The following is a 26,310-nucleotide window of genomic DNA, read 5'->3' as shown; positions in this document are numbered from 1 at the left end:
CCTCAGGGGGGTCAGGGGGGACTGGTCCCCCCAGTTTTGCTACTGCAATTGAGCCAGGCACCGACGTTTGATATGTTGTAACAGTTTGTTACGGCTCGTTACACCGGGGGGCCAGCCCCCCTGACCCCCCTTAGCTCCGCTGCGCGGAGGTGCTTGCGCAGGCGTTGGGACATTTGGACATCACCAAATATTAAAGGCCCACCCTGGAGATGATGGTAGTGTGCCAGATCATAGCACAGTAGATCAGGCATTTCGTGTGAACAGTGTAGAGAACGCGAGAAATGAACGGTAAGACTGCCGGGGTCATTTTCGCCGGGTTGGCGCTCCGCATTTTCCTGTTCAGCCGGTACCCGGGGCTCTCGGCATTCCTAGATCGCCAGGTCGAGCTGTCGACACCGGTGTCTTCATACAAACGTCTGTTAGAAGGACTCTATCAGGACTCACACGGTGTATCGCCATATATAGGCGGGATTTCCCACCAGGCCCCGCTGCTACTGGGGTTATTCCGCACAATTGCCGATTTCGCACCTTCTGGAGGGTTTGAAGCTGCGTCGAACCTGTCCTTCGCGGTCGTCGACGCGGTCGTGGCCATTGCGCTGGCAAAAATCGCCGCAACTAAGCGCGATACAAGCTACTCGCCCGAGATCGTGGCTGGTATATACCTATTTAATCCGTTCACGCTGCTTTCAGCGCTGGCCAAGACGACCAATCTCTTTTCAAACGCCACGATTGCGCTCTCAATGGCCTCAGCAGTGGCAGGGAAACCAATCCAGGCTGTCAGTATACTGGGACTGGCCTCCTCTCTCTCACTATACCCTGCTTACGCGGCTCCAGCTTTAATCCTGCTCGCAATTGAGCACTCCCCGCGTGAAACTGGCCCACAGGTGCACAATTGCGCCCGTCTCGGCGTGGTGTTCCTTCTTTCAATCGTAGCTTCTCTGCTTGCAAACTACGCTATCGCAGGCTACTCATGGAGCTTTGTAGACTCGACTTATGGCACTATCCTTCTGTTCAAGGAGCTGGTGCCCAACATTGGCCTGTGGTGGTACTTCTTTGCCGAGATGTTTGAATATTTCAATCCGTTCTTCCTTGGCGTCTTCCAGATCTACCTCGCCGCATATGGGCTGCCGGTCGCTGTGCGACTGCACAAGTTCCCTGTGTTTGCGCTGGCTAGCGTAGTGGGCATCAACACCCTCTTCAAAGCGTACCCAGAGGCCGGCGACATTGGGTTCTACTTCTCGCTGTTGACCCTTTACAAGCCCGTGTTCCGGCTTATTAAGTACCCAATCCCCATCTTCCTGGCGCTATTATATGCGTCGGTGCTTGCGCCGACTTTCTACCATCTGTGGATCTATCTTGGATCGGGCAACTCCAACTTTTTCTACGCCATTACCCTTGTTTACGCATTGGGCATGACGATGGCTCTTGCGGATACAATCTGGGCTGCAGTTCGAATCGACTACGACGGAGGCAAAAACGAAAAGGTCAGCCAAATCTAACCAGTAGACACTAGTGCTCTCTAGAAATATCTACCCTCCATTCTGTGGAGATACTTCAAAGTACTAAATACAACTCAACTGGGGGGCCAGCCCCCCAGACCCCCCGTGGCTCCGCTGCGCGGAGGGATTCTAGATGGAACGGCTCCGGTACGTCCGAAGTAATTATTGCAACTAAAAACTTTTACAGAATTCATCAATTTCTAACCAACGCTTCAGTGATTTGTTTGTATCCTTGGGGGGTTCCAAACTATCCAATGATTAGAACTAAATAAATATACAAAATTAACATCAATTGCTAGTCGAGCCCTTCAATTACTTGTATCCCTGGGGTTCTTCGATAAAAGCGGGGATACTCCAAATTAATGGTTATAACTGAAAAGCTTTCAGAATTCGTCTAAAAAAATCCCTTAATGATTTGTATCCCAAAAATTCTTCAATAAAAACTACTATTTTTTAGCAACCGGTCAATGAATAAACTGGTGTATCACTTGGTGTATCAGTGATAAGTAAGTAGGCCAATTTGTGGGTCAATTGCTAAGTCAATGGGTAGTAGACTTCCTGATTACGTCCTGTAGTTCTCTCGCGTCGGAAGCAATAGTCTGGTGATTCTGCACCGCTGTGTCAACATCCGCTCGAATCTTCTCCGTGGCCTGACGTACACTCTCCAGCATAGCCCGAAACTTCCTCAACCCATCGACTTCCTGCTCCTCCCGAGCCTTTTGTTCCCCCGACTGCGAGCTCATCTCCAACTGTGAAAGGAGGTAAGTTCACGATGAAAGGGGCGGTGCGGCGGACCGATACGATACACTTGGGACAGTCAACACACACAATTTTCCTCGATCTTATCGACAATATGGTAAGTATGGAAAGTGTTGCTAGACGGAGAAGACTAACGTGTAGTTTGCGCCATTAAATCCCAAGCCGTTTCTGCAGAGTCTGACCGGCCAGAATGTCATTGTCAAGCTGAAATGGGGCGAGACCGAATACCGGGGCAAGCTACTGTCAGTGGATTCATACATGAACATTCAGCTCGACAATGCTCACGAGTATATTGACTTGGAAGATAAAGGCGAGCTTGGCGAGATGCTGATTAGGTATGTGAGATATCTTTGTGGTGGTGACCAATTGCTAACTTGTCTAGATGTAACAACGTTCTATGGATCACCAAGGACAAGTCTGGAGAAGATACTGAGATGAAGGAGTCTTCATGATAATTTATTAATTTTTTGCCTGTAATTGTTATACGACGTGATGTTTATTTCATATGAAGCCTAAAGCCTAATTGTACTGTTTGAACTATCATCATAAGCCCAGCCTTTACGTTGCATCATCACCATCGAGGCTGCTGGATCACCATAGAGACTGCTGGATCGCCATAGCTATAGGAATCGGCTAGATATAGCTAATTAATGCATGATTCATGACTATTAAAGACATATTCCACCCTACATCTTTAGTCAACAATTGGGCTGGTTGTGTCGAAAAGTCGAACGATGGGCTACCAAAGTCTCCCCCAACGCTGAGCGTTCTGGGTAACCTCGAATCGCCGTTTATGAATACCTCTTCTATAGCCAGATGTACGAGAGTCGTGGAAAAGAGGACCCGAGGTGGAGATAGCCGGAGAGTGCTGAAGCCAATCGAGAGAAATGACATTTACGGCAAGAGCCGACGACGCACTCACCCGTATATGACCAATCAAGGGTATATGGCGAGTCAACCGTATATGGCGAGTCAACCGTATATGGCGAGTCAACCGGACCCCTATGCCAGTTTGAAGCTGTGTGACCCGACAGCCGTATTTGGCGAATTATCCATGCTGCGCGTTAACAGCCTAGAGTTTCGCAAACATCTGGATCTCGTCAAGGCCAAACAACAAGCTGCACTGGACAATGTATTGCTCGGCACTTGCCAGTTCAATTTCCTCTTTCGCGACTTCATGGGCCACCTCACAATGCTAATTGATTCGGTAAAATCCCATGCCTGGGTCATTTCCTTTATCGTCCCGTTCTTGCAGCTTGGAACTAGCAAGTTGGCCAATTGCATTCAGGCATTTGGCGAGTGCACATTGCTCGTCCAACGGCTGGCGCGTCCTCGGTACGCAACTACACAGCTGGTAACGCTGTTGTTAGCAAATATTTGGCACCTGATTATCGATGCTGTCAAAATAAACGGCAACAAGTATAGCGTCGAGCAGAGCACCGATGCTCTGTGCAGCATTATCGACGTCGCACCATTGAACATCGACCTGTTGCACAAGATTGTATTCATCCGTGCAGTGGATGTTAACCATTTTGACAAGTCAATGACCCACCTGAGACTGTGCAGGGCCCAATTGCTAATTGCTTTGGTGCGCAGGCTTAGCCGCAATGGGTTTGGGGAAGGCATTGATGCCTATAGCGGGAAAAAGATACTACAAGACACGGCCCGAGAATTAGAGCTTACTTATAAAGAGGAGACAAGCCAGTTAGTGAAGCTAAAGCTGCGAGAATGCCGCGATATATGCGATCTTACTGGACTGACTGATGTTCTCCGGGCTGCCTCAATTCAAGAGAGAAAACCGAAGTTGCCGGACCCAATACCATACAGGCATACAATTAGCAGGCCAATGTTGCCTGTGGATCAAGTGCAGACCCAGTATGTCCAAAGCCGTCCGGTTACCCACGGTGGTCGCCTACGACATTCGCTGAGGTCACGGCGGCTGTTCCCTCAAATAAGAAGACCGCGGGCTCTGAGCGGGTACCTGGCGTCGGCGAGAGTTACCAAGCCGTCCGCGGCAATCACTTCTCGTGCAGCGAGAGCCCCGACACGGAGAAATCCAAGGAGCGCACGATTCGAGTATTCAATTTACAACCGATACCGCACGACTAAATCTTATTTGAGTGCCAACTTAAGGGAAATATACAATGGCAGACGAGAGTCTCCAGTATCGAAGTTGCAGAGCATTTATCGAAAACGATGGGGGCACGGGGGTAAGACAGAAAGGAACGCTTAGCATTATTTCGTTTGAATTGATTCATAATGTATTGATAAATTAGATAGTTAGCATTATTTCGTTGAATGAGGTATAGTCAGTAATGATTCATAATGTTTTCATAAAGTAGATGGTTAGCGTTAATTCGTTTAAGCGAGATGGATATGGTCAAAAGCCGCTTGTCATCAAAAGGTAAAGTAGTATAGTTCATGACTGGAATCACGGTTTGTTAGTTGATTTCGAAAATGCACTGGTCATTTTCTTCATTAGCTTTCTTCGTTTCGTTGGTGCGTCAGTTTGATCTCGACGAGCTTTTCGCAAACTAAGACTCCTCACCGACAGCGTCCTTAATAGGCTGCTCCTCAGACTTGTTGTCGACACGAAAGGACTCGGTTACAGAAATTTCATCAGTCGATTGTCGTTTGTTGGATTCAGAATCATCGTTCGACTTTCGAGGTTCATTATCGGAAGACTTTTTTGGGCGTTCTTCGTCATCATCTCGGTGCTTAGTTGCAGGAGGTTCGTCATCGTCTTCGGCAGGCTTAGTCTTTACCGTCGTCTCGTCTGCCTCGTTGACAGTCCTTGGGTTAGCACCCCTCTCTCGTGATTCATCGCCATCATCTCTAGGAGAAGTTTTTTTGGGTACAGTCTCTTCGTTCTCGGCGTCTTCTTCGACTTCTGCCTTTCGAGATGATTCGATTTCTGCTGGCTCTTCTTCATTAACGCTCTTCTTGGAGGTCGTTTTCTTCGGGCGAGGAGGATTATCTTCTTCTTCTTCTTCCTCGTCAACCTTTGGAACCTTCTTCTTTGGTTTCACTTTTTCGACTGGTTCCTCCTCCTCTTGTTCTTCTTCCTCTTCGGCCTTTGTAACCTTTTTCTTTGGCTTGGTTTCTTCGACTGGTTCCTCGTTCTCTTCTTCCTCGTCGCCATTGGCCTCTGCCTGCTTCTTCACTGTCTTTTTCTTGGGCTTTGGCTGCTCCTCCTCCCCTTCATCATCAGACGTGGCCTCCTTCTTCACTACCTTCTTCTTAGGCTTAGGCTCCTCGTCTTCTTCCTCGTCTTCATCCTCCTTCACAGCTTTCTTCACAACCTTCTTCTTTGGTCTCGGCTCCGGCTCTTCTTCTTCTTCTTCTTCCTGTTCGTCATCGTCCTCAGCCTTGGCCTTCTTTCTTACAATCTTCTTCTTCGGCTTTGGCTTCGGTTCTTCTTCCTCTTCCTCTTCCTCTTCTTCTTCTTCTTCGTTATCATCTTCATCTACAGCCTTGGCCTTTGGTAGAATCTTCTTCTTCGGCTTTGGCTTTGGTTCTTCCTCTTCTTCCTCTTCATTATCATCCTCAGCCTTGGCCTTCTTTACAATCTTCTTCTTCGGCTTCGGTTTTGGGTCTTCCTCCTCGTTATCCTCTTCATCTTCGTCGTCTTCTTCAACCTTGGCCTTCTTTTTCACGATCTTTTTCGGCTTTGGTTCTTCTTCGTCTTCTTCATCTTCAGCTTTAGCCTTTTGCACTACCTTCTTCTTCGGCGTGGGTACTTCTTCGTCTTCTTCCTCCTCCTCCTCCTCCTCCTCCTCCTCCTCCTCCTCAGATTTAGCCTTCTTCTTCACTGCCTTTGGCTTTGGCTTTGGCTCTTCCTCCTCTTCGTCCTCAGTTTTAGCCTTCTTCTTCACTGCCTTTGGCTTTGGCTCTTCCTCTTCGTCCTCTTCTTGCGCACTCTTCTTAGGAGCGATTGTCTCTTCATCATACTCATCATCCTCTTCTTCGTCGTCACTCTTCTTCTTTCTGGACCTGGCAAGAGTATCGTCAGATCCAGAGCTCTCAGCCTGTTCATCATCGACATCGATAAGCAACTTATCGTCCTTCTTCTTTGCCGGAGCGATTGGCTCTTCTTCCTCTTCCTCTGGCTCTTCATCACGATACTCTCCGGGGTCATCAGGCTCTCGTTGCTCATCCTTGTATCGCTTCTCCTGAGTCCTCTTCCATCGTTTCTCGCTATACTCGGCAATACCCTGGGAACTCCAAGTAGCGGTATGCACAGCGGCGGCGAGGATGAATTGCGCCTTCATCGAGATCTTGCTGACCAAAGGAAGAATGGTAACCAAAGTGATTGGGATCAAAGTAGCGGCAGACATCTTGGAGAACGTACGCGTAGTAGGAGTCTTGTAGATAGACTTGAGCTGGTCCGCGTTCTCGGAAATGGCGTCTGGCAGCATGTTGATGGACTTGAAGCAAGTAATTGCCTGGGCCATGCCGAAACCAGTGACAATGGCAGTAAGAGAGTCTTCAGCAACGTCTTCGTAGATGGTAACTGGATCTACATCTTCGGAAACGAGAATCCCAGTGCCAATGGCGCACATAACCACACCCAAACAGCCGAGAACAAACAGGATGGGCTTGGCCATATTGTGGAGGAACCTTTCGAACCGAGACTCGTCATGAACTCGCACATGCTTGAGCTCTCGGATAGCAGACCGCTGCCATTGGCCGCAGACCGAAAACACTTGAATCCACCAACCCAAGCTCTGGATCGCCTGGCTGGCGTTGGAGTGGAACATTTTACCCTATCTGTCAATAAGTCAGGGGAATGGACAGAAATACGCTACAGGGCCAAATTGAGGGATTTATTAACCATTATATACGGGCTAGCGAAAAAATTTGTAAATAGGGGAGCTTAACTATGTACGATGATATGCGAAGGGAGGGGGGGGACGTGTTTTAAGCACGCGGATATGTGCAACCTACCCACAAGAATTGCAATCGTGCAAGGGGGGAAACGTATACGTGATCGATCCATTGACCATTGCATCGCGAAACCCATTCCAGCGTTCTGCTAATCGCCAAATATTTTAAGTTCTGGGTCTCTTAGGTCCGATTTCAGTCGCGAGAGAAGCCCCAAGGAGGGGCCACAATTTTTTTTTCTCCACATGGAGATCAAACAATCAGCATCTGAAGTTCACTACCGTGTTTACAACTTTTTTTTTCCTGATGCGCTGTACGTAGTAATATTTATGTACCTGAGAAAATATGCTGCCGCCTTTGGTTTCCAGTTCAATATGGCCATGCATATAGTGCCTGTAATATGCAGCACTCGATCAGCCCAGGGTTACGCAAAAAAAAAAACAACGCAAGTCCAGAGCGAGGCTTTTGCATTCAATCAGCTGTGAGCGCCATTCACGCGGCATCCTAAGAATCCGCCCTGTTTCGCCTTCAATTGAGTTCATAGATCGACTGGTTGCGCCCAGAAACCTTACGCCATTTGGCACCCCCTGAATTGCGCGGTCGCTCAGCCTTACGGTCACGTAAGCTGCACGTGACTGGTTAACTAGTCTACGTAATCAACGTATACGCTGGCGCAGGTTAACTTGACTACTTAATTATCGCTGACGTTGGTACCGATGAGGTAATTCGGGGATCACGTTTGGCCGAGCATGATTGAGCGCATTTAATGCGAGGCGAGAAGCAGAGCGGCATGCGCCAGGGTTTCGCGCGACTTTCGCTTGGCCGTATTATGGCGGAGTGCATCGGACTTTATCATACCGTATTTCTACGTTGCTCAATGACCCCGTACTCCGCCATGTCGGAAAAGTGTCAGAAATGGGCGTATGACGTAGTTCTGAGCACGGTGGGCTATCGTTAGTTCCCTCACTTGTCGTCTAGGCATGGCTTGGACATGGAACAGCAAGGGCTTTTAAGACTCCCCGTTTCAACGATTGTCGCACAATTGAGAATTGGAGGCTATAAAGGGCCGATGAAAGCAGCCGATTATAAAATCAGCCACTTGAACTCGATTACTTGCTAAACTGTAATACATTCCAAAGAAACAGGGATAGTACCGGTTACTTGCTCTCCACGGACAGATTAAAGGACTATTTGCTTCACATAACAAGAATTGAGATAATACCATAAAAAGGACTACCTACTCTTTACTGAATAATACCATATTGTTTTTATCGTGTAATTGAAATTGTGAAAGGAAAATGGGAGGTCTTGACCTTAACCAAGAAGGCTACGGCATTGTCCGGAGAGCCTGGCAGATGTTCTGGAATGACCGCGAGGGGAGATTTGTTAACCCGAACAACTCTGACGGCACCTACGGGTCTGAGCATATCTACGTCGTGTGGCCAGTCTCGGTCATGCTGCAGTCAATTGTAGATGCAGCACGAATCTACCCCAAGGAGATCTCGCCTATGATCAAGCCCGCTTTTGCGTCTCTCGAGAGGTACTATAATCCCGAGTTCCATGGATACAACGCGTCCCACCACTTCAATGGCAACAAGGATCTGTATTACGACGATAACGCGCAGGTCGCCTCAGCCTATCTCACTGCGTTTGAAGTCACCCACGATAGCTACTTCCTCCAGCGAGGTTTGGACGTGGTCAACTTTTTGCTGACCGGAGTCGAGGAGAAGAAATACGGCGGAGGAATCAAGTGGCACATTGACAAGCGCGGATCCAACACCATTGCCGCCGCAGAGAGCGGAATTGCCTGTATGCGCCTTGCCCAGTTCCTGCCGCCAGAGCAGGGCAAGCGGTACATTGATCATGCTCAGTTCTGCTGCGACTGGATCTTCAACAATGTCCAGGATGACGATAAGCTTATCTGTGATGGCTTGGAGATTGATCGTGAGGGCGGTGGCACCAAGCGAAATCAAACGAAGTGGACCTACAACCAGGGCACCTCAATTACTCTGTGCTGCCACTTGAGCGTTGCAACGGGCGACAACAAGTACGTTGATTGGGCCACTGAGCTTGCTCTGGCCGTGACAGACCATAATACTGCTATCTTTGACCGTGACACGCTAAGAATGGACGCAAGATACTACCGCGACAGTACCTCCTTTTACCATCACCTGGCCGAGGGATTGGCAGATTATTTGCTGTTCCTTGGCAAGGTTGCAGACGAAAAGGTGGTCAACCAGATCAAGGGCGAGTTGCTGCACACGATAAAGTACGTCTACACGTACCTGCGTGACCCGAAGGACGGGCTTTACTGGCAGAACTTTGAGCTCTTCCGCATCAACAGGGAGCTTTACGAGAAGTTCAAAGAGCTGACTGGTGAGAACAAGGAGTACCAGCCTTCTGCGGCTGAGCGTGAGCATACTGACGCAGACATTGACGACCGTCCAATGGCCAAGTGCTTGATGGGCTGCGGCTGCGCGGGGAGAATCTTCTTCCAGACGGCGCGAGTCCACCAGACCGTCCAATTCGACTAGCTTATTTTTTTCTACTAACGTTTATTTGGTGTTAATTGGGGGACTGGTCCCCCAAACCCCCTGGGGCTCCGCTCCGCGGAGAAGCCTCTGTATGTGATTTCAGGTATTTTGTTTAGATTAAGGGATTCTGCACGTTCTCTCGGCACTTTCTTTTCATCTTCCTATAATTATGCTTTTTAATTCAGTAATTCTTGATTGCTCTCTGTGGAAAAAGATAATTTGTAATAGGAATCAAACGATAATAAAGTCCTAAGTGGGCCCTATTGGAAACTACCGGATAAAAAATGGACCACTTTTGACCTGAACCTGGAGAATTTAATGCAATGTAGCTAGATTATCTAATAATATCATTTATATGTACAGTGTACTTTCCTCTATTTGCGAACATCATAATAATCTATTACCTGGTAACTAGCGTCTATGGTATTCTGCTCACCTAAGTTGAGAGTCTGTGAAGAACCGTTTGTTAATAATAGCCTAGCTATAGAGGCTACCGGTACACTGCGCAATTCGTAAATTATGACACTGCCGCTAAATCGTTGAGCAAGCATCCTTCTTTTTGACTGTTCTGGTACGTAAGGCTTAGTTTGCACTGAATTCCAACAATTACGTAAACTTCAACTTGCGAATTATTATCGTTTCATCAGCCGATAATTAAGCTTTTAATTTGCTATTTGGCCTCTATGGAATATAATAATTTGTATAGGAATGAAATTATGATTTGCAAACGATATTAAAGTCCAATGTGTCCCTCCATTACTGTTAGCTGCACGAAACATCCATAGTTACGGCACATCAATCTAAGTTGAATTATTTCACAATAATAAAAGCTAGAGAATAACACGATACTCTGTCACCTGGTAAAGCTGGATTACCGGTACTTTCTGAACGAATTTTGCGGACTGGCACCGTTAAGAGAATACCAAATCAATGTAGGCTCAAATGCCATATTATAACCAAAACGCTACAATTCGCCAACCCGCCACTATAACACTATAAATTGACTCTTTTAAATGGACTAAGAATTTGTTATACCTAGGATAAAAGATCCCCCCACCTGATTTAGGGTATCATCCAGGAATATGGATTGAGGGGACACTTGGGAGGGAAAATTTCAACCACCCAACCACACATCATGGCCGACCTGGAGATCGATCTGGACGACATTGATCTTCGAGATGAAGATTTCTCGAGTAAAGCGCACACAGAAGTCCCGTCCATAGTGAAGGAGGAGGCCGCAGAGCCCGTCCCCGAAGTGGCGATGGACGAAGACGTCCCTACGGCGATGATCGAAGATCTGGGCATTATCAGACCAGAGGCCATCCACATCAAAGGCGTAGACAGCCTCTCGACAAAGGAAGTCCAGGAATACGTGCTCAGCTACTTCTCCTCTGAGCCGTTCCGTATCGCATGGGTCAACGACGAGTCTGTAAACGTGCTGTTCCAAAGCGACGAGGCATCCGCCAGCGCCTTCACGGCGCTGTCCGCTGAAGGGGTTGCCGCGGCGGCCCAGATGGAACGCAACATTATGAGAGATGGGCAGCTGCACCCCTCAAAGCCAGCGCGCCTACGCATCCGGTTCGCGCTGGACTCGGACCGCAAGGCCAAGGGCGCAAGCCAACAGAGCCGGTACTACAAGCAGCATGGCAGACCGTCGTACGAAGACGAGCGATACCGGTACGTGCTCCCCAATACGAATAGGGATGAAGAATATATGGACCGCGACCCCAAGGAGATTGTACAGGAGGACCTGTTCCCGCAAAAGGCGGCGGAGAAATACGGCGTAGAACCAGAGCCACTGGGTGACGATTTGTTCCCAGACAAGCTCGAGCAGCCTAAGATAGGACTCATTTCGCAACGGATCCGCCAGAGACCAGTGGTGCGGTCGCGGGTGAGCCGCTCGCGATCCCCGCCGCATCATGCGCGGCGTCATGCGCCGCGTGAGCCGCGAGAGCCGCGCGAAAAGCGGCTCTACAACGAAGAGAAGTGGATCAAGGGGTCACGGCAGCAGCGTGAAGAGAGCGCTTCATCGGGGTCGTCGTCCACGGACCTGCGGTCTCGAATCAAACCCCCGCGAGACTCTGAGAGAGGCAGACAGTCGCCCAAGTCTGACTTGCGTGACCGGCTGTCGCATGGCCGCAAGCACGCGCGAAAGGCGGCGGACCTTTTCTAAAAGAAGCTAACCTATGTAACTTATTTTTGCTGTAATGAACTCATCTACCTAGTCTTTTACCTGGGGCTCTGCCCCAGACCCCGTAGTTGGGGGGCGAACCCCCCAAACCCCCCAACCTTCCCTCGTTGTGTAGCTACTCGGTACTTCGTACACCTTATGATAGATGAAACGGACAACACATGCACATTAAAGGATTACGGAGATCTCGAGCATTCTGGCATATTCCCGGAACTTCTCTGCATACGTCACATTGTACAGCTCATGAAATACCAGAAGATAAAAGGGACAACATATACACATTAAATTATTAATATTACAAGATTAGCAAAAAGATGAGAATGGTCACACAGGATACCGAAATTGGCGCTGGGGACTGCAAACTGGTTAGAGGGTTCATTAGTGATGCCGAAGATATGCTGGAAACACTGGAGAAGGAAGTGGAATGGCAGGAGATGCGGCACCGCGGGGGAGCCGTACCACGACTGGTAGCCGTACAAGCCGCGTTTGGCCAAGACGGAAGCTACCCAGTGTACCGACACCCAGCGGACGAGCTGCCAGAAACGCGGCCATTTAGCACTACGGTACAACGCGTCAGAGAACAGGTTGAGCGCGTAGCAGGGCACCCAGTCAACCACGTTCTTATCCAGCTGTATCGCGGAGGCGAGGATTACATTTCTGAGCACGCAGACAAGACACTGGACATTGCACAAGGCAGCTATATTGTAAACGTCAGCTTTGGCGCAGAGCGATACATGGTGTTGCGCCGCAAGGATAAGGAGAACCGCGACGCGCACAAACTGGCATTGGAGCACAACTCTGCGCTATTGTTTGGGCTCGAAACCAACCGCCAGTGGCTGCATGGAATACGCCAGAACCGACAACTCCATGGGTCGCGTATTTCATTAACATTTCGCCTTATCGAGACGTTTGTCCGACCGCGCACCGCCACATATGACACCGCCACAACACCGCGCACCGCCACAAGGGGTAGCACCGCCACGGGGAATGATGGGCTGGTGATATGGGGCAAAGGAGCGACTCAGGGCGAGGCCAGCCTCGCCCAGCCGGTGGTACAAGGTGGAGGAGAGTTTGAAACGCTGTTGTGGGCATTCCGCGAGGAGAACCAGACGAGCGGCGACTCTACGACGGTCTATCGCGGTGGCTGGGACGTCCTCCTGTAGTACAAAGTAAGTACAAGTGGCACGCATATGTAGGCTGCGGTCATGATACAAGTATGCATTTGGCGTTCCGCGCCCTGACGATCCAAACAAAAAAAGCTCTAGAGCGGGTCATAGAGTCTGGCAGGGGACAATTGAAGGGCTGGACATTGTGGAAGGCTAGCCGTGGCGGAGCATATGCTGCCAGTCGACAAGCTGGTAGATGAGGGCCATATTGGGCGAGATGAACGGGGACTTGGACTTGACGTACCTGTAGGCTGTGTTGAGGTCCCACGCGTTACGCTTCATCATGTATGCCACGACCAGCGAGGCGGAGCGGGATACGCCGCATTGGCAGTGGATGAGCACGCGCTTACCCTCGTCGGATCGCGCCCGGATAAGGGCTGTCAGCTCGCTGAGCTCGCTGACGAGCTGCGAATTGTGGTCCCAAGGCACGTAGACGTATTCCGGACGGCATGGCGTCGGGCTGGAGATGCTGATATTAGGGTTCTTGTTAGGGGTCCAGGGGGAGTCTGCCAGGCATGGAGTCGATTCGACCGAAGAAGGTGGAGAGTGGTAGACCGCCTCGACCGACGAGCAGCTGGAATAAATCGAGGAGCAGTCTTCTGCGTCTTCAAACTCCGGAGCGGCAAACGGATTGGGCACTTCCTTGGCTACGTTTATAACCACGTCGAACTGGATGGCCTCCTGGGCCGTTGGTTCAGAGTAGAGGTAGATATTTGGCCCGCACACTTCAATGGGGCCATCTGGGTATGCTTCTGTGGTAGTTGGCTCCGGGATGCCAGTTTTGGGGAACGATTCGAGGGCCGGAGTCGAAGGTTCGTAGATGACCGTGTTACGGTCGATGCTTGGAGCGTGTGGTTTTTCGTCGGGGATGGTGATGCTCAGGGCGGCCGAGGGGCGTCTTTTGGGCTGGTTTGAATGCATGGGGGGTGAAGGCGGAAGAGACAGGGATGAGGAGGAGCAGGGGGACAGCGAGGGACAGCTTGTAGAATCGCTCGAGCTCCAAGAAGAGGAGCGGGATGAGGACCAGTCGCGCTTAAACGAAAATTCTCCCATCCCTTCCATGCTACTATTATTACTGGTCAAACCACTATTATTCAAACCAATGATAGTAGAAGTCAAACCAGTTATAGTAGGAGGACCAGCCAAACCAGATATGGTAGACGAACTAGTCAAACCAGATAATTGGGGTGTAGCCAAGATATTGGGGCTGGTTGGACTAGTGCTACTAGTAGAGATAGAAGCGACCCGCGGTTTGCGGTCTATGGCCATGAGTCTGGCCCGAAGGAACCGTGAAGGCGGTGGTAGCAGGCCCTCCTCCTGTTGCTCCATTTTGTTGAATTTTTTTAAAAAATCGCTGAACCTTTCAAGATGGTTGAACCTTTGAAGCAGGTTGAAATCTTTGTAGATGGTTGAATCTTCCAGGATGGCTAAGTCTTCCAAAATGGCGAAATCTTCCAAAATGGTGAAATCTTCCAAAATGGTTGAACCTTTCAGAATGGACGACCTTTTCAGCTGGTTGAATCTTTCAAAATGAATGAACCGTTAAGGATAGTTGAACCTTTCAAAATGGTTGAGGATGGTTGAAGATGGTTGGTTGATGGTTTTTCACTTTTCACTTTGGCAAGAAGTACCGTTGGTCGACCCTTGCTATTATTGTTCCAAAGACCAGAATTTGATTAAGACAGAGGGTTGAAACATGAAAAAAATAGGAAAGCGTGTAGTCAAAGGAAAAACAGAGAATATCCAAGTGGTTTAGTTCAAAATGTTGAATCCTCAACTGGTACCCTCTCCTCTCCGTTCAGGGCAGGAAAAATAAAAGGCGCCCATGACATGTAGCGACATCTGAAATAAAACGTGTAATGCATGTTGCGCATATCATAGGGCACAGCTGCTACATATTGCCCCTATTCTTAGCCCCGTAGCCACACTCCATATCCCACACTGGGGCATGGACGTCACCCCAGACCAGCCAGGCCAGGCCCTCTCTCTCACACCGGTGGGGAGTTTTCCTTTCGACTCAGACTAAGCTACATATGAGGTAGTTTATGCCTCATATCCATGGGATGAAGGCGGAGATACTGAGAGAAGATCTCTGTCCCAAAATAGCACTTGCGACGTTGAAACACGTCCCAAACGCAATCGCTGCATAGTGTGAGTAAAACATGTCTTTTTTCAGAGCTAATGAACTGTCATTTACCGTGAATTCATTCATATAGCTGTAATTATATGATAGATCGTAGTCTTGAGAGCCAAAAAAATAGGCATTGTGTATAAAAATTCGCCCTGGTGGGCCCAATTCTTCTAATTGAGGGGGCTTAGTCCGCCCTAGTCCAGGCACAGCAGCGCTATGAGAGAGAGGTGCAGCACATATTGTGTGTATGGGGACGTGCGTGCCAGGTACCTGTGTGTCTGTGACAGTTAAGTTACGTTTTGCGATTAAGTCCGCCAGTTAGGAAAAAAATAAAAAAAAAATTCGCAGATCGAGATAGACCGTTATCGACATGTCGGCGTTGGACAGGCTACTGGATAGGACCATCAATAGAGATGAGTACGCCGTGAAAAAGAAGAAGCGTGAGAAGCGGAATAAGGTGGCTTCGCTGAAGAAGCTTAAGCAGAAAGCCGCCCCAGAACAGCATAAAAAGAAGAAGAAGAACAGCGAGTACTCGTGGAGTGACAAGTCCGAAGAGCTCGTTGAACTGCAGAATAAGGTGCTTCAGATGAAGAAAGAGCAACATTCCGAGCGCTCATCGAACAAAACTACGAAGAAAAAGAGCGAGGGTGAGAGCAAATATGCCGGGTTTGACACGATTGGCCTGACTCCTGGTCTTGCTCCAGTTGGATACGAGGAAAGCGACTCTGACGAGGATTAATTATTTATTCTATTTATCTTGTTACAAAAATTTTCGATAGATTGTTATTTACTAATGTGAAATTATGATATGATATGAATGTGGTTGAATTGTACTAAGCCGCACCATTGACCACCGTGTCCCACATGTAAAGAATGTAACGACCTCTCCGCGAAGCGGAGCCACGGGGGTCTGGGGGCTGGCCCCAGGAAACACGATACCAATGTGTGTTCCATGGGTTTGAGTGCGTAAGGTACGGCAGCTTGGCATGCTGCGTTGCTTGGGTACACGTATGCATGCTGAAAAGTTACCAGATATGCCGTCATTGCTCTATCTGCATTGATTATCAAGATGGTACCTGTAGCTCATGTTTTGCGTTGAAAAATTTGATAGACAGGGGCAAATTATCACCCGGAATCTCCTTTCTCAGGTTATAACAGATCAGCGGTACTCGATTGTCGTGTGAGTGTACCCTGGTCAGTACACGGCACATATACAGCAACGATCCTCCGCGAAGCGGAGACCCAAGGGGGGTTTGGGGGGACTGGTCCCCCCATGTTCAATTGACCTGGGGGCCAGCCCCCAGACCCCCGTAGCTCCGCTTCGCGGAGGGATTTGTAGATGAGGTGAACTCCGCGAAGCAGAGCCTCAGGGGGGTAAAGAGGCCATCAATTGACTTGGGGGCCAGCCCCCAAACCCCCGTAGCTCCGCTTCGCGGAGGTTATTGCATTCCGAGGGCCTTGGTCATGACTACGCCTAGGTAGAAGCTGGCCCATCCTCCCAGAGCAATTGTCGAGATGGTCAGCGCACGGTTGACCATGAGCCCGAATATGTATACGCCGAGCACGGGGATGGTGCCGTTGCATACCCTGGGCCCAATGGCCGCCGATAGTACAGTCATCAGCCACCGAATAACCAAAACAAACTTGCCGTCGTACAGCGGAAGAATAAACGCCGTCAGACTGCTAATCAGCAGCGCCAAAGGCATGATCTGCTGGAGCAATGCTTCACGAGTACGCTTCAGCTGATAACGCTCGACCGGTGTTGAATCGGGCTTCCTCTTGTCGCGATCCGACTCCATGCTCAGCATGAACGCGCGAGCATTGGAGTCCGGAATCAGCGTCATTGTCGTTGTCGCAAAGTGCACGTACAGCGGGACCAACGTCGATTCCACGACCCGCTGGGACGCTCCAAGAGTCTCGCCGCTCCAGTACATATACGTCTTGACGGCAACCAAGTACCAGCACTCTCGCCGGATCCCCGCATAGTCCACACTCCCGCTCTCCTCCGCTTTCATTGCACCCTGTGTGTGTCGCTTATCTGCCCTCCCGCGCGCTATGCCAAACTTAAAATGGTGATGGAAACTTACCCTCTTGTGCGCCCTCGTCACCAGTTTATATAACTAAGCTAAGTACGGTTGGTTGGAGCAATAAATTACCAGTGGTAGTCACCCTAGTGTAACCAGTGCAACTGGGGGGACCAGTCCCCCCAGACCCCCCTGGGGCTCCGCTACGCGGAGATCTGACGGCGTAACGCATTGTAACGGGAGTTTTGTTACAGGTTGGGAGTTTGTCACGCACTGTAACGCATGTTTTTGTAACAAGTTGGGAGTTTGTTGTAACCAAGATGCGGGGGCCTGGGGGCTGGCCCTCGAATACACTGCTACACAGCACTATTGGGGGGACCAGTCCCCCCAAACCCCCCTGGGGCTCCGCTTCGCGGAGATTTAGAGCTGTGATGAAGGATATTTGTTACGAATTGAGCGTTTTATTACAGATTGAACGCTTGCTATGCATTGTAGCAGTTCTTGTTACAGAATGGAAGTTTTGTAATTAAAACTTTGTTACGGTGCGGGGGTCTGGGGGCTGGCCCCCAGCTACGGGAGCTCGAGGGCTGGCCCTCGAAAACATTCCACCGCTTTGCCTCCGCCGCAGGCCCGTTCCCATGCTGTAACGAGAGTTTTGTTACAGGCTGGGAGTTTGTTACGCACAGTAACGCGTGTTTTTGTTACAGGTTGGGAGTTTGTTGTAGCCAAGATGCGGGGTCTGGGGGCTAGCCCCCAGCTACGGGAGCTCGAGGGCTGGCCCTCGAATACGCTCTGCTAGTACTAATGGGGAACCAGTCCCACCAAACCCCCCTAGGGCACTGCTGTGCGGGGCCATTTCATTGTATGATGAATCCTCGTATAGGCTGGTCTTCGTAATGGTGAAGTGAGGCGCGCGTTGGGAGTCGGGGCCAGCCAATCACCGACAAGCAAATTACCAACCCGCAACCAGTTATGAGGGAAAGGAAAAAAAAACCGAAACCAAATCATCAACCCCAAGAAAAAAGCCAATGTTCCGATCGGTTGTCCAGACTCGAGCAGGTATGCTGGCCGGTCAGCGGCTGGCGATTGCATCCAGGTCTCTGTCGTCCACTGCTGGGACCCAGAAGCCGGTGACGACCGCCAATGGCGGGTCCATACAGGGCATCCCCCCCGCCGGGTTTCGATTACACCGGCCGCCTACGTGGGAGGAGTGCAATTCCGTGATGGACAAGGCGACCAAGTGGTTCCTGCTGGCGGAGATGTTCCGGGGCATGTACGTTGTGCTGGAGCAGTACTTCCGGGCGCCATATACCATTTACTACCCGTTTGAGAAGGGCCCCGTGTCGCCGCGATTCCGAGGCGAGCATGCCCTGCGACGGTACCCGTCCGGCGAAGAACGATGCATTGCGTGCAAGCTCTGTGAGGCGGCGTGCCCGGCGCTGGCCATCACCATTGAGGCCGAGGAGCGAGAGGACGGCTCGCGACGAACCACCCGATACGATATCGACATGACAAAGTGCATTTACTGCGGCTACTGCCAGGAGTCGTGCCCCGTCGATGCCATCGTCGAGACCCCCAACGTGGAGTACTCGACCGAGACCCGAGAAGAGCTGCTGTACAACAAGGAGAAGCTGCTCTCCAACGGCGACAAGTGGGAGCAGGAGATCCAGTACTGCCTCGACGCCGACGCTCCCTATAGATAACCCTAATGACCGACTTCGCCTCCCGCGAGTATGTATTTAATAACAAAATCTGCCTTCCTGATGACTCCTCTACTTCATACACCCCCCATTAGTACTAGCAGAGTGTATTCGAGGGCCAGCCCTCGAGCTCCCGTAGCTGGGGGCCGGCCCCCAGACCCCCGCATCGTAACAAAGTTTTAGTTATAAAACTCCCAACCTGTAACAAACCCTGTAACTTAACAATCGTTCAATCTAATAAAACTCTCATAACAATCCGTAACAAATAGCATTAATCACAGCTCAAAATCTCCGCGAAGCGGAGCCCCAGGGGGGTTTGGGGGGACTGGTCCCCCAATTGCTACTGGCAAGTGTGTATTCGAGGGCCAGCCCCCAGACCCCCGCATCATGGTTACATCGTAACAAAGTTTAGTTGCAAAACTCTCAACCTGTAACAAAAACCGTAACAATGCGTAACAAACTTTCAATCTGTAATAAAAACTCTCAATGCATAACAAATATCCTTCAAGTCAGCTCAAAATCTCCGCGAAGCGGAGCCCCAGGGGGGTTTGGGGGGACTGGTCCCCCCAATTGCTGCTAGCAAGTGTGAATTGGCCGACCAACCTGCACCAAACCTCCGCGAAGCGGAGCCTCAGGGGGGTCTGGGGGGACTGGTCCCCCCAGGGTGTTTGGATTCTGTATTAAATAACCACTGAGCGATAATAATGAGCTACCAAAGGGGGAATCTAAATCTATAGTCGTAGGCAAAATTACATGACATGTTAGTTTTTTTACTGGCTGGAGCACTGGACACGCTCACCACCTGGGGGAACATCGTCCTCATCCTCGTCAATGTCCATGCCAGATGGTCGGTACTTGGAAGTGTCCACATCAGCCAGAACACACTCCTCGACGTGGGCGTCAGCCGGGATCTCGTCGTGGGCCTTTCGTGGAGGCAGCGCCTGCTCCAGCAGCTTCATCTGCTCTGGAGTGGCAAAGTAGTTGTCTGGGAACTCGACTTCAAACTCAATCAACAAGTTGCCGTAGTCATGGTGTCGGTACGAAGGCATACCCTTGCCTTCGACCATCTTGGTAGCGCCTGGCGCGATAACCTCGCCTGGAATGATCTCAACCTGGAGGTAGTCGCCGTCCAAATGCTTAACTGGGAAAGAACCGCCGGTAAGCGCCGTGAGCAGGTCGATCTTCGCCTTGTAATGAAGATCGTTGCCCTGTCGCTCGAACCGGTCGTGCGGCTTCTGGTCAATGACGAAAATGACATCACCGGGGATGATGTTTGGTCCCTGGTCGCCCTCGCCCTGGAAAGTGACCCGCTGGCCGTGCTGCATGCCCTTATCGACGTGAACCTCGAGAACCTTTCGCTCCTCGACCGTCTTCTTGCCTCGGCACACCTTGCATCGGTCCTTCTCGTTGATGATCTCGCCCTCGCCGTTACAGTCGTCACAAACCGTCTGGAACCGCTGCACAATGTGGCCCATCTGCCGGGTAATGAACTTCATACCGCTACCCTTGCAGCCTGGGCACGTCTTGACGGCACCTTCCTTGCCGCCTCGGCCGCTACAGGATTTACAGAGAACCGTCTTGGTCAGCGCCAGCTTCGACACCTTGCCCTTGTAGAGGTCCTCCAGGGAAACCTTGAGCGGGTGGACGATGTCCTTTGATCTTCGAGGACCGGAAGGACCACCACCGCCAAACATGCCGCCCATACCGCCCATGCCGCCGCCAAAGAAGTGCGAGAAGATGTCTTCGGCGCCCATGCCTCCGGGACCCCCGCCGCCTCCGTTGAGGCCTTCTTCACCAAACTGGTCGTACATCTGTCGCTTCTGAGTATCAGAGAGCACTTCATAGGCCATGGAGATCTCCTTGAACTTTTCAGCAGCCTCCTCAGAGTGCTGGTTCTTATCGGGGTGGTATTTCAGCGCCCCCACTCGGTACGCCTTTTTGATTTGCGACTCGGTCGCATCTGCCGAAACGCCTACACTTTGTTAGCTTCTATATCTAGTCTCGAGCAATAGAAATACGTACCCAGAATATCGTATAGTTTAGTATCCTTCACCATGATGGATTATAAATGCTGGATATGCCAAATTTTTTTTTTCTTAAAAAAGGGGGAGGATGTGTAATCGTCAGAACGCGAAAATTGAAATGCGGCTCAACCTATGCAAGCTTAGTGCTGGGGTTGGTTTTTTGTTAAAATATCAAGCAGGGAAAAGCGTGGGAAATCGCTAATTTATGAAGAATCAGGGTCCAAACAGACTCGGAAGAGCACAGAACCTTCGATGAGAGTTGTTGGTCCGCGATAGAGTTGCATTCTCAGCTTTTCAGCCAAAGCCAATTTTTTTTTCCTTCCATCGTGTTCCACGGGCAAGGGTTGAAAAATTACCTTAACTCGTTAACTCGTTCTAACTTGATCGGCACTAACTTGATAACTTAACAAAGCCGCATGAGCCGCACACATGGGGGGCCAGCCCCCCAAACCCCCCGTAGCTCCGCTTCGCGGAGGGATTGCTGATGGGGGTAGAAGAACTCCGCGAAGCGGAGCCCCAGGGGGGTTTGGGGGGACTGGTCCCCCCAATAATATATAAAGGAAGTGTGTGTGTTGTAATTAGGCGCTTTTAATGGTGGGCGGAATCTGCCGGGGCGGGCCCGGTTCGGAACACCCGCTAGCCGATGACGCGACATTTGGGGAATATCGTTGTGTTGCCAGCCGGCTTTTGGCAAGCGGATAACCTCGAATAATCGAATCATTCTCGCTTGATTTGGAATGCATTGGTTAGTAACCTACTAGTATATGATGTTCTAATAGCAGAATTGCCATACGTAGTAATGTAGCAATACGCCCACCAAATCAACCGTATTCGTCGTTTGGGACGCGTTAACGGTCGGTCTAGGCGCCACCATCGGTGTGGCGAGGCATGCTGGAAACCCCGGTGGCCATGCACATATATTGTCCAACGGCCAAGCACGCTATAGGGCTGAAGTGCGCATATCCGGAAGAAACTTCCTGTCGATCTGTCCTTAGGCGAGAAAGGTGAGAATATCGCAATAAAAAAAATTAAGCGGCCGTCTCTGCTTCTCTACCTCTACTACAGTACTCGCGAAAATACCGCCCCGCCCACTAAATTCCCCTTGATAGACAACGGCGTAATCACCTCAGGTGAAATATCCACCGTAGTTTTAAGACACCGACAAGGGCAGTTTTTCCCGTTCGCCCATCCATCCCTTGCAGTCTTCCAGTTCACCAACTTTCCATCCCCCTGCTCTCACTCGTATTTCTCGGTGATAAGGTAGTTAGAAGACTGTTGTGAGTTGTTCGTATTTTTGGTTTTTTGCTGCCAATTCTTTAGTGCGTACTCTTATTGCGTCAACTTATCCGGGGAAGGATATTCAAGACCTTTTAAACTGGCCTTCCTCGATTGATGGGTATTTAAATACACACACTGTGGATCGCCCTGGAATATGGTGGTAAGTTCGATTAATTGGAGCGGGTGACTTGGTTTTAATAATAGTTTGATTAACAGCTAACAATATGGTTAGAATCTACTTCAAAGAGGATCGATCCTCGTCACAGCGTCGCCTCGCCGGTACATCCTCTGGCCGGCGTCGATAGCGTTCATTTTAAGCTACGTGACGCTCTATGCGATTTTTACTCAATCGCTACCTAATGCATACATCCCGTCGCAAATAAAAACGGAACCCAATGATGGCGACGGGCCCTTGATAATCAGACAGGCGTTGATATGTCCTCCGGCATTCACAGACGCTCTTGATTCGTCCGTTTTGGACGCACTCTCTCCACTGGTCCAGCTCGACCAAAACCTGGATAACCTGCCTTATTTGCACTCAGTGGTGCCCAAAATTGACTCGCTTAACTTTACAGACGACAACCAGGCGAGCTCCATGCTGTACATACCCAAAATGAGACGCCATCGCCGTAGAGCTGAGGCTGGGAACCGCGCAAATGGCGCCGCAGGCCTCCTCGTCTCTTACATATACGATTCTCACTCGGAATCGGCAGAAACAAAGTGGTACAACTCAATTGCGAGGCTAATCGGGCATGATGTCACCACCACCCAAGAAGCATCGACATATGTGATGCCAAAAAATACCGCCGCAAAGGGCTCCGACTTGCCTCCGTTCAACTTCTACCCGTCCTGTCCATTCCCAAAGACATTTGTCGCCGCGGCGTTTGGCCTCTCCTTCTTCTATCTAGGACTGGTCGCCGTCGACATTGAAACGGTGTTGTCGCAGGCTGGTCTGGCCGTGACATTCCTCGTTCAAATATGCCTGTCGAACTTTGCGGCGCTCACCCTCGCCTCAATGATCTACCCGAGCTTCTCACACTTCAACCTGCGGCAATTTGTTTGCCTCCCGTTCCTGGTATCGATCATTGGCACAAACCACATGTTTCGTCTCGTCAATGCCGTCTCCAAAACCCTGCCCGAGAACTCGCCGTCTAATAGAATCGCCTCCGCAATTGGCATGGCGGCACCCACTTCAGTCAAACGGGTAGCCCTAGACGTCGCCTGCCTTTTGTTCGGGTTGCTCCCCCAATTAGGTCTCTCGGACAATGCCAGAGCGCTGTGTGTCTACCTCATTTTGGGGCTAGTTATAGACTTGTTGCTGCATTTGACCTTTTTCACAGCGGTCCTGTGCGTCGATCTGCGTCGTTTGGAGCTCCAGGATCTCATTAGCGCTTACAATTCGGGCTCTTACTACGGCCTGTTGCCCAGCAGTTCCGGTAGCGACAGGAAGTGGTCTCTGATTGCGTTTTTCCGATCCGTGATCAACGCCATGTCTTCGAATCCAGACATTCCTCGACCAGGCCAACCCTCCTCGGCGCCTTCCTCAGCTCCGCAGTCCCGTTATGGATCGCCATCTTCCGCAATGCAGCGTCTGAAACTCCACACAAAGGCTCTCATTTACTTCCAGCGAAACTACCTCAAGCGCCGAGTGCCTGTTGTTATGACGGGCGTGCTCTTTGGCGCTGTCGTATTGTATCTCTGGCTTGTTTCGAGGCACATCCTGCCCGGGTACAACGCCGTCGACACTCCAACAGGACGGTTTGTATTCTTCCTCAACCCCCTGATCTCTCATGCATCTGGTAGTAGTGGTAGTGGTGGTGGCCTGCCCTCGGCAGTGTTTGAACGCCCAGCTATCGTCTACGAACCAATCGTCATTTACTCACACTGCGCCCCATCTAGCGTTCCGCTTCAATTTTCCTTGGGCGAGAGCCTCCACGGGTCGCTCACCCCCTCCATGGCAGACATCATGTCGCTTAATTTGTTCCTGGAGTTCTCCGCGTCTCTCGTATTCATTGTGTCTCTGACCGGAATCGTGCTCAACTACATCCTCCCCTCGGATGCCGAGTCCTCCGAACCCAGCGGGCAGAACGATACGCTCCAGTTCTATTCTAAAGACCTCATTGGGTACCACACGTTAGATATCCTCCAGATGGTGATCCAGGGCTCCTGGGTGGCCACCGTCTCGCTGGATCACAAGGTAATCGTGTGGAACGCGGCCACTGCGGCGCCTCACAACCCAACCAGGCTCGGGGAGACGCCTATTCGAGTTCCGCTGCCCCTGAAGTTCTGGCCTGCCACGCAATTGACGATGAACTCCTCGCTGGGGCTCATTGCCTTGTTTTCAGCCTCTCTACCCGCAGTGTTGGTATGGAACTTCAAATCACGGAAGCAGATATACTACATTCACAATCCGACCTACTTCTCCGATGCACCTATTGAGACCTTCTTCTCCGGGTGCTGTCTAATGGTCGTCATCAAGAGCGGCAAGCTGCTTTCTATTTCGGAGCACGGCTCTATCAAGTCATTCGACCTTCCTTTACCGTCTAGCGAGGCTGAAATTATCACCGCCACGCGATTGTTGACTCCGCGGATCAACGAGCAGGTTGTGTGCATCTCCAACAAAAATGACATTATTGTAGGCACCCACGTCGACGACGAGGTGTGGATTTTCAACTATGTGGATCTCCTCGAATCGATGAACGCCAAGCCGCTAATGCTTGGTAGCAGCTCGTATTGGCCAATGCCGGCGCCCACGAGCTCACATCCCATGCCTGAGGTGCTGGGACGAAAGACGAAGCATGAACACCCAGTCATCCCCAGCACGAGGCCCTACGAGTACACTCAGCCCATCAAAATCGTTGTGCCCATTCCACAGATCCATATGGTTTTGTTTGCATCAGAGCTCAATGCGTGCCTGTTGGACGTTCACACGGGTACTATTCTGCGGCACTTCCCTCTGGGCCACTACGTGACCAAGTCTCTTAGAGTGCTCCATTCCGAGCCTACGCACTGCCGGTTCTGCGGTTGTGTTTCGGTTGAGTCTATTTCGGTGGCCTACACGGACGCTGAGTCGTGCGACACTGTAATCTGCCATACGCTAAGCATTGAGAACCGAGCGCGAAACAACATTTGCCTTCGAGTCGAGCGAGATCCGCGAGAGACGCGATGCCTTGGATTCGACGCTGCATCTGAGAAGCAGCATTGGATCAACAACGTTGAAGGCTGGGACGCAACGGAGATGAACATGATGATGGGAGTGCGGCGCAAGGAAGAGGACGATGCAGGCTACTCTAGTGGTAGCGCCAGCGAGAGCTTTACAAACCTGACGCTCACACAATTGGCGTCAGGGCGCAAGCTGCGGAACCGTAAGAAGCCTATCCAGGTCACGCCTCCGCTCAACATTGTGTGGGAAGGATGGGCCATGTCGGCGGCGGGCCAGGTATCGTACTATGACATTCCTGATATCTCATCGCGTCTGTTGATTAAAGCCATTGGGCCGGTTGCAAAGTACGGCCGGAAAAGTATTGCTGTTGCGTTTGCCAATGCCATCAAGATTCTGTACTTTGGTAATGAGGAGTCTTTTATTACTGATGTTGAAGAAGGCATTCCATACCCGGGCAGGAACCCACAGTACGTGACTGGCTCTGGGGCGAAAAAATGGCGACGTGGGCTTCTCTGATAGACTTGTATTTATGAAACTAATGAAGACTAACGTGTATATAGATTTTTTTTTATCTCATCTGGTTTATACTCATGCGCTATCACCGTATCTTGTAATACTTTTATTTATGTACCTAATAAAGGCTAGCATGTTAATGAATATGTTTTATTTCATCTGGTTAGTATGGTTACCGGTACTTATGTGTTGTCATAATACCCTGTGATGGGTTGATCTTTGACTGTTGTACGTTATGTTGACTTCCCAGTTCGTTATAATATCTACGTTTTAGTATTAGTTTGGTTCTATCCAGCTATCATAGTGTCAGCTACGCTTGTTACTAATCCCCTGCCTGTAACGGACCAGTAAGGTCAACCTTGACGGTTATTTTATATCTGGTTCTCTTTATTTCGAATTCGGGAGTTTGTTTCCTCATACTTCTATAGTCATATAGGATATTCA

The 26,310-nt window shown here is 50.3% G+C and overlaps 13 protein-coding genes across 13 annotated transcripts; 9 read left to right on the top strand and 4 right to left on the bottom strand.

The window, feature by feature from the left end:
- Nucleotides 1–281: 281 nt before the first annotated feature.
- GAB1 (GPI-anchor transamidase subunit GAB1) lies at nt 282–1,499 on the top strand (the record flags this gene model as incomplete). The annotated part of the gene is made up of 1 exon (XM_076685421.1): nt 282–1,499. The coding sequence occupies one exon, from the start codon at nt 282–284 to the stop codon at nt 1,497–1,499; it is 1,218 nt and encodes a 405-aa protein (XP_076540427.1).
- An 853-nt stretch (nt 1,500–2,352) lies between these two features.
- SMX3 (mRNA splicing protein SMX3) lies at nt 2,353–2,710 on the top strand (the record flags this gene model as incomplete). The annotated part of the gene is made up of 3 exons (XM_076685420.1): nt 2,353–2,355; nt 2,400–2,593; nt 2,641–2,710. 3 exons carry the CDS (start codon nt 2,353–2,355, stop codon nt 2,708–2,710), a joined length of 267 nt encoding a protein of 88 aa, XP_076540426.1.
- Nucleotides 2,711–2,919: 209 nt separating this feature from the next.
- On the top strand, nt 2,920–4,491 carry TRVA0_024S02036 (uncharacterized protein; the record flags this gene model as incomplete). Its single annotated transcript, XM_076685419.1, has 1 exon — nt 2,920–4,491. One exon carries the CDS (start codon nt 2,920–2,922, stop codon nt 4,489–4,491), a length of 1,572 nt encoding a protein of 523 aa, XP_076540425.1.
- Nucleotides 4,492–4,792: 301 nt separating this feature from the next.
- Nucleotides 4,793–7,018, bottom strand: TRVA0_024S02014 (uncharacterized protein; the record flags this gene model as incomplete). Its single annotated transcript, XM_076685418.1, has 1 exon — nt 4,793–7,018. The coding sequence occupies one exon, from the start codon at nt 7,016–7,018 to the stop codon at nt 4,793–4,795; it is 2,226 nt and encodes a 741-aa protein (XP_076540424.1).
- Nucleotides 7,019–8,440: 1,422 nt separating this feature from the next.
- TRVA0_024S01992 (uncharacterized protein) lies at nt 8,441–9,676 on the top strand (the record flags this gene model as incomplete). The annotated part of the gene is made up of 1 exon (XM_076685417.1): nt 8,441–9,676. The coding sequence occupies one exon, from the start codon at nt 8,441–8,443 to the stop codon at nt 9,674–9,676; it is 1,236 nt and encodes a 411-aa protein (XP_076540423.1).
- A 1,135-nt stretch (nt 9,677–10,811) lies between these two features.
- On the top strand, nt 10,812–11,849 carry TRVA0_024S01970 (NCBP3 domain-containing protein; the record flags this gene model as incomplete). The annotated part of the gene is made up of 1 exon (XM_076685416.1): nt 10,812–11,849. One exon carries the CDS (start codon nt 10,812–10,814, stop codon nt 11,847–11,849), a length of 1,038 nt encoding a protein of 345 aa, XP_076540422.1.
- Nucleotides 11,850–12,181: 332 nt separating this feature from the next.
- Nucleotides 12,182–13,030, top strand: TRVA0_024S01948 (uncharacterized protein; the record flags this gene model as incomplete). The annotated part of the gene is made up of 1 exon (XM_076685415.1): nt 12,182–13,030. One exon carries the CDS (start codon nt 12,182–12,184, stop codon nt 13,028–13,030), a length of 849 nt encoding a protein of 282 aa, XP_076540421.1.
- A 156-nt stretch (nt 13,031–13,186) lies between these two features.
- TRVA0_024S01926 (dual specificity protein phosphatase family protein) lies at nt 13,187–14,362 on the bottom strand (the record flags this gene model as incomplete). Its single annotated transcript, XM_076685414.1, has 1 exon — nt 13,187–14,362. The coding sequence occupies one exon, from the start codon at nt 14,360–14,362 to the stop codon at nt 13,187–13,189; it is 1,176 nt and encodes a 391-aa protein (XP_076540420.1).
- A 1,172-nt stretch (nt 14,363–15,534) lies between these two features.
- On the top strand, nt 15,535–15,903 carry RRT14 (Rrt14p; the record flags this gene model as incomplete). The annotated part of the gene is made up of 1 exon (XM_076685413.1): nt 15,535–15,903. The coding sequence occupies one exon, from the start codon at nt 15,535–15,537 to the stop codon at nt 15,901–15,903; it is 369 nt and encodes a 122-aa protein (XP_076540419.1).
- Nucleotides 15,904–16,603: 700 nt separating this feature from the next.
- On the bottom strand, nt 16,604–17,179 carry TRVA0_024S01882 (uncharacterized protein; the record flags this gene model as incomplete). The annotated part of the gene is made up of 1 exon (XM_076685412.1): nt 16,604–17,179. The coding sequence occupies one exon, from the start codon at nt 17,177–17,179 to the stop codon at nt 16,604–16,606; it is 576 nt and encodes a 191-aa protein (XP_076540418.1).
- Nucleotides 17,180–18,216: 1,037 nt separating this feature from the next.
- Nucleotides 18,217–18,891, top strand: TRVA0_024S01860 (NuoI/complex I 23 kDa subunit family protein; the record flags this gene model as incomplete). Its single annotated transcript, XM_076685411.1, has 1 exon — nt 18,217–18,891. One exon carries the CDS (start codon nt 18,217–18,219, stop codon nt 18,889–18,891), a length of 675 nt encoding a protein of 224 aa, XP_076540417.1.
- A 767-nt stretch (nt 18,892–19,658) lies between these two features.
- On the bottom strand, nt 19,659–20,944 carry YDJ1 (type I HSP40 co-chaperone YDJ1; the record flags this gene model as incomplete). Its single annotated transcript, XM_076685410.1, has 2 exons — nt 19,659–20,860; nt 20,911–20,944. 2 exons carry the CDS (start codon nt 20,942–20,944, stop codon nt 19,659–19,661), a joined length of 1,236 nt encoding a protein of 411 aa, XP_076540416.1.
- A 1,400-nt stretch (nt 20,945–22,344) lies between these two features.
- TRVA0_024S01816 (uncharacterized protein) lies at nt 22,345–25,869 on the top strand (the record flags this gene model as incomplete). Its single annotated transcript, XM_076685409.1, has 2 exons — nt 22,345–22,350; nt 22,423–25,869. The coding sequence occupies 2 exons, from the start codon at nt 22,345–22,347 to the stop codon at nt 25,867–25,869; spliced, it is 3,453 nt and encodes a 1,150-aa protein (XP_076540415.1).
- Between the last annotated feature and the right edge of the window lie 441 nt (nt 25,870–26,310).

The sequence above is a fragment of the Trichomonascus vanleenenianus genome, assembly GCF_965637985.1.
Source record: "Trichomonascus vanleenenianus strain CLIB 3782 genome assembly, contig: TRVA0_024S, whole genome shotgun sequence".
NCBI classification, from domain to species: domain Eukaryota; kingdom Fungi; phylum Ascomycota; class Dipodascomycetes; order Dipodascales; family Trichomonascaceae; genus Blastobotrys; species Blastobotrys vanleenenianus.
Note: the sequence above shows the minus strand (reverse complement) of the source record. Positions and strands in the feature narration are given on the sequence as shown.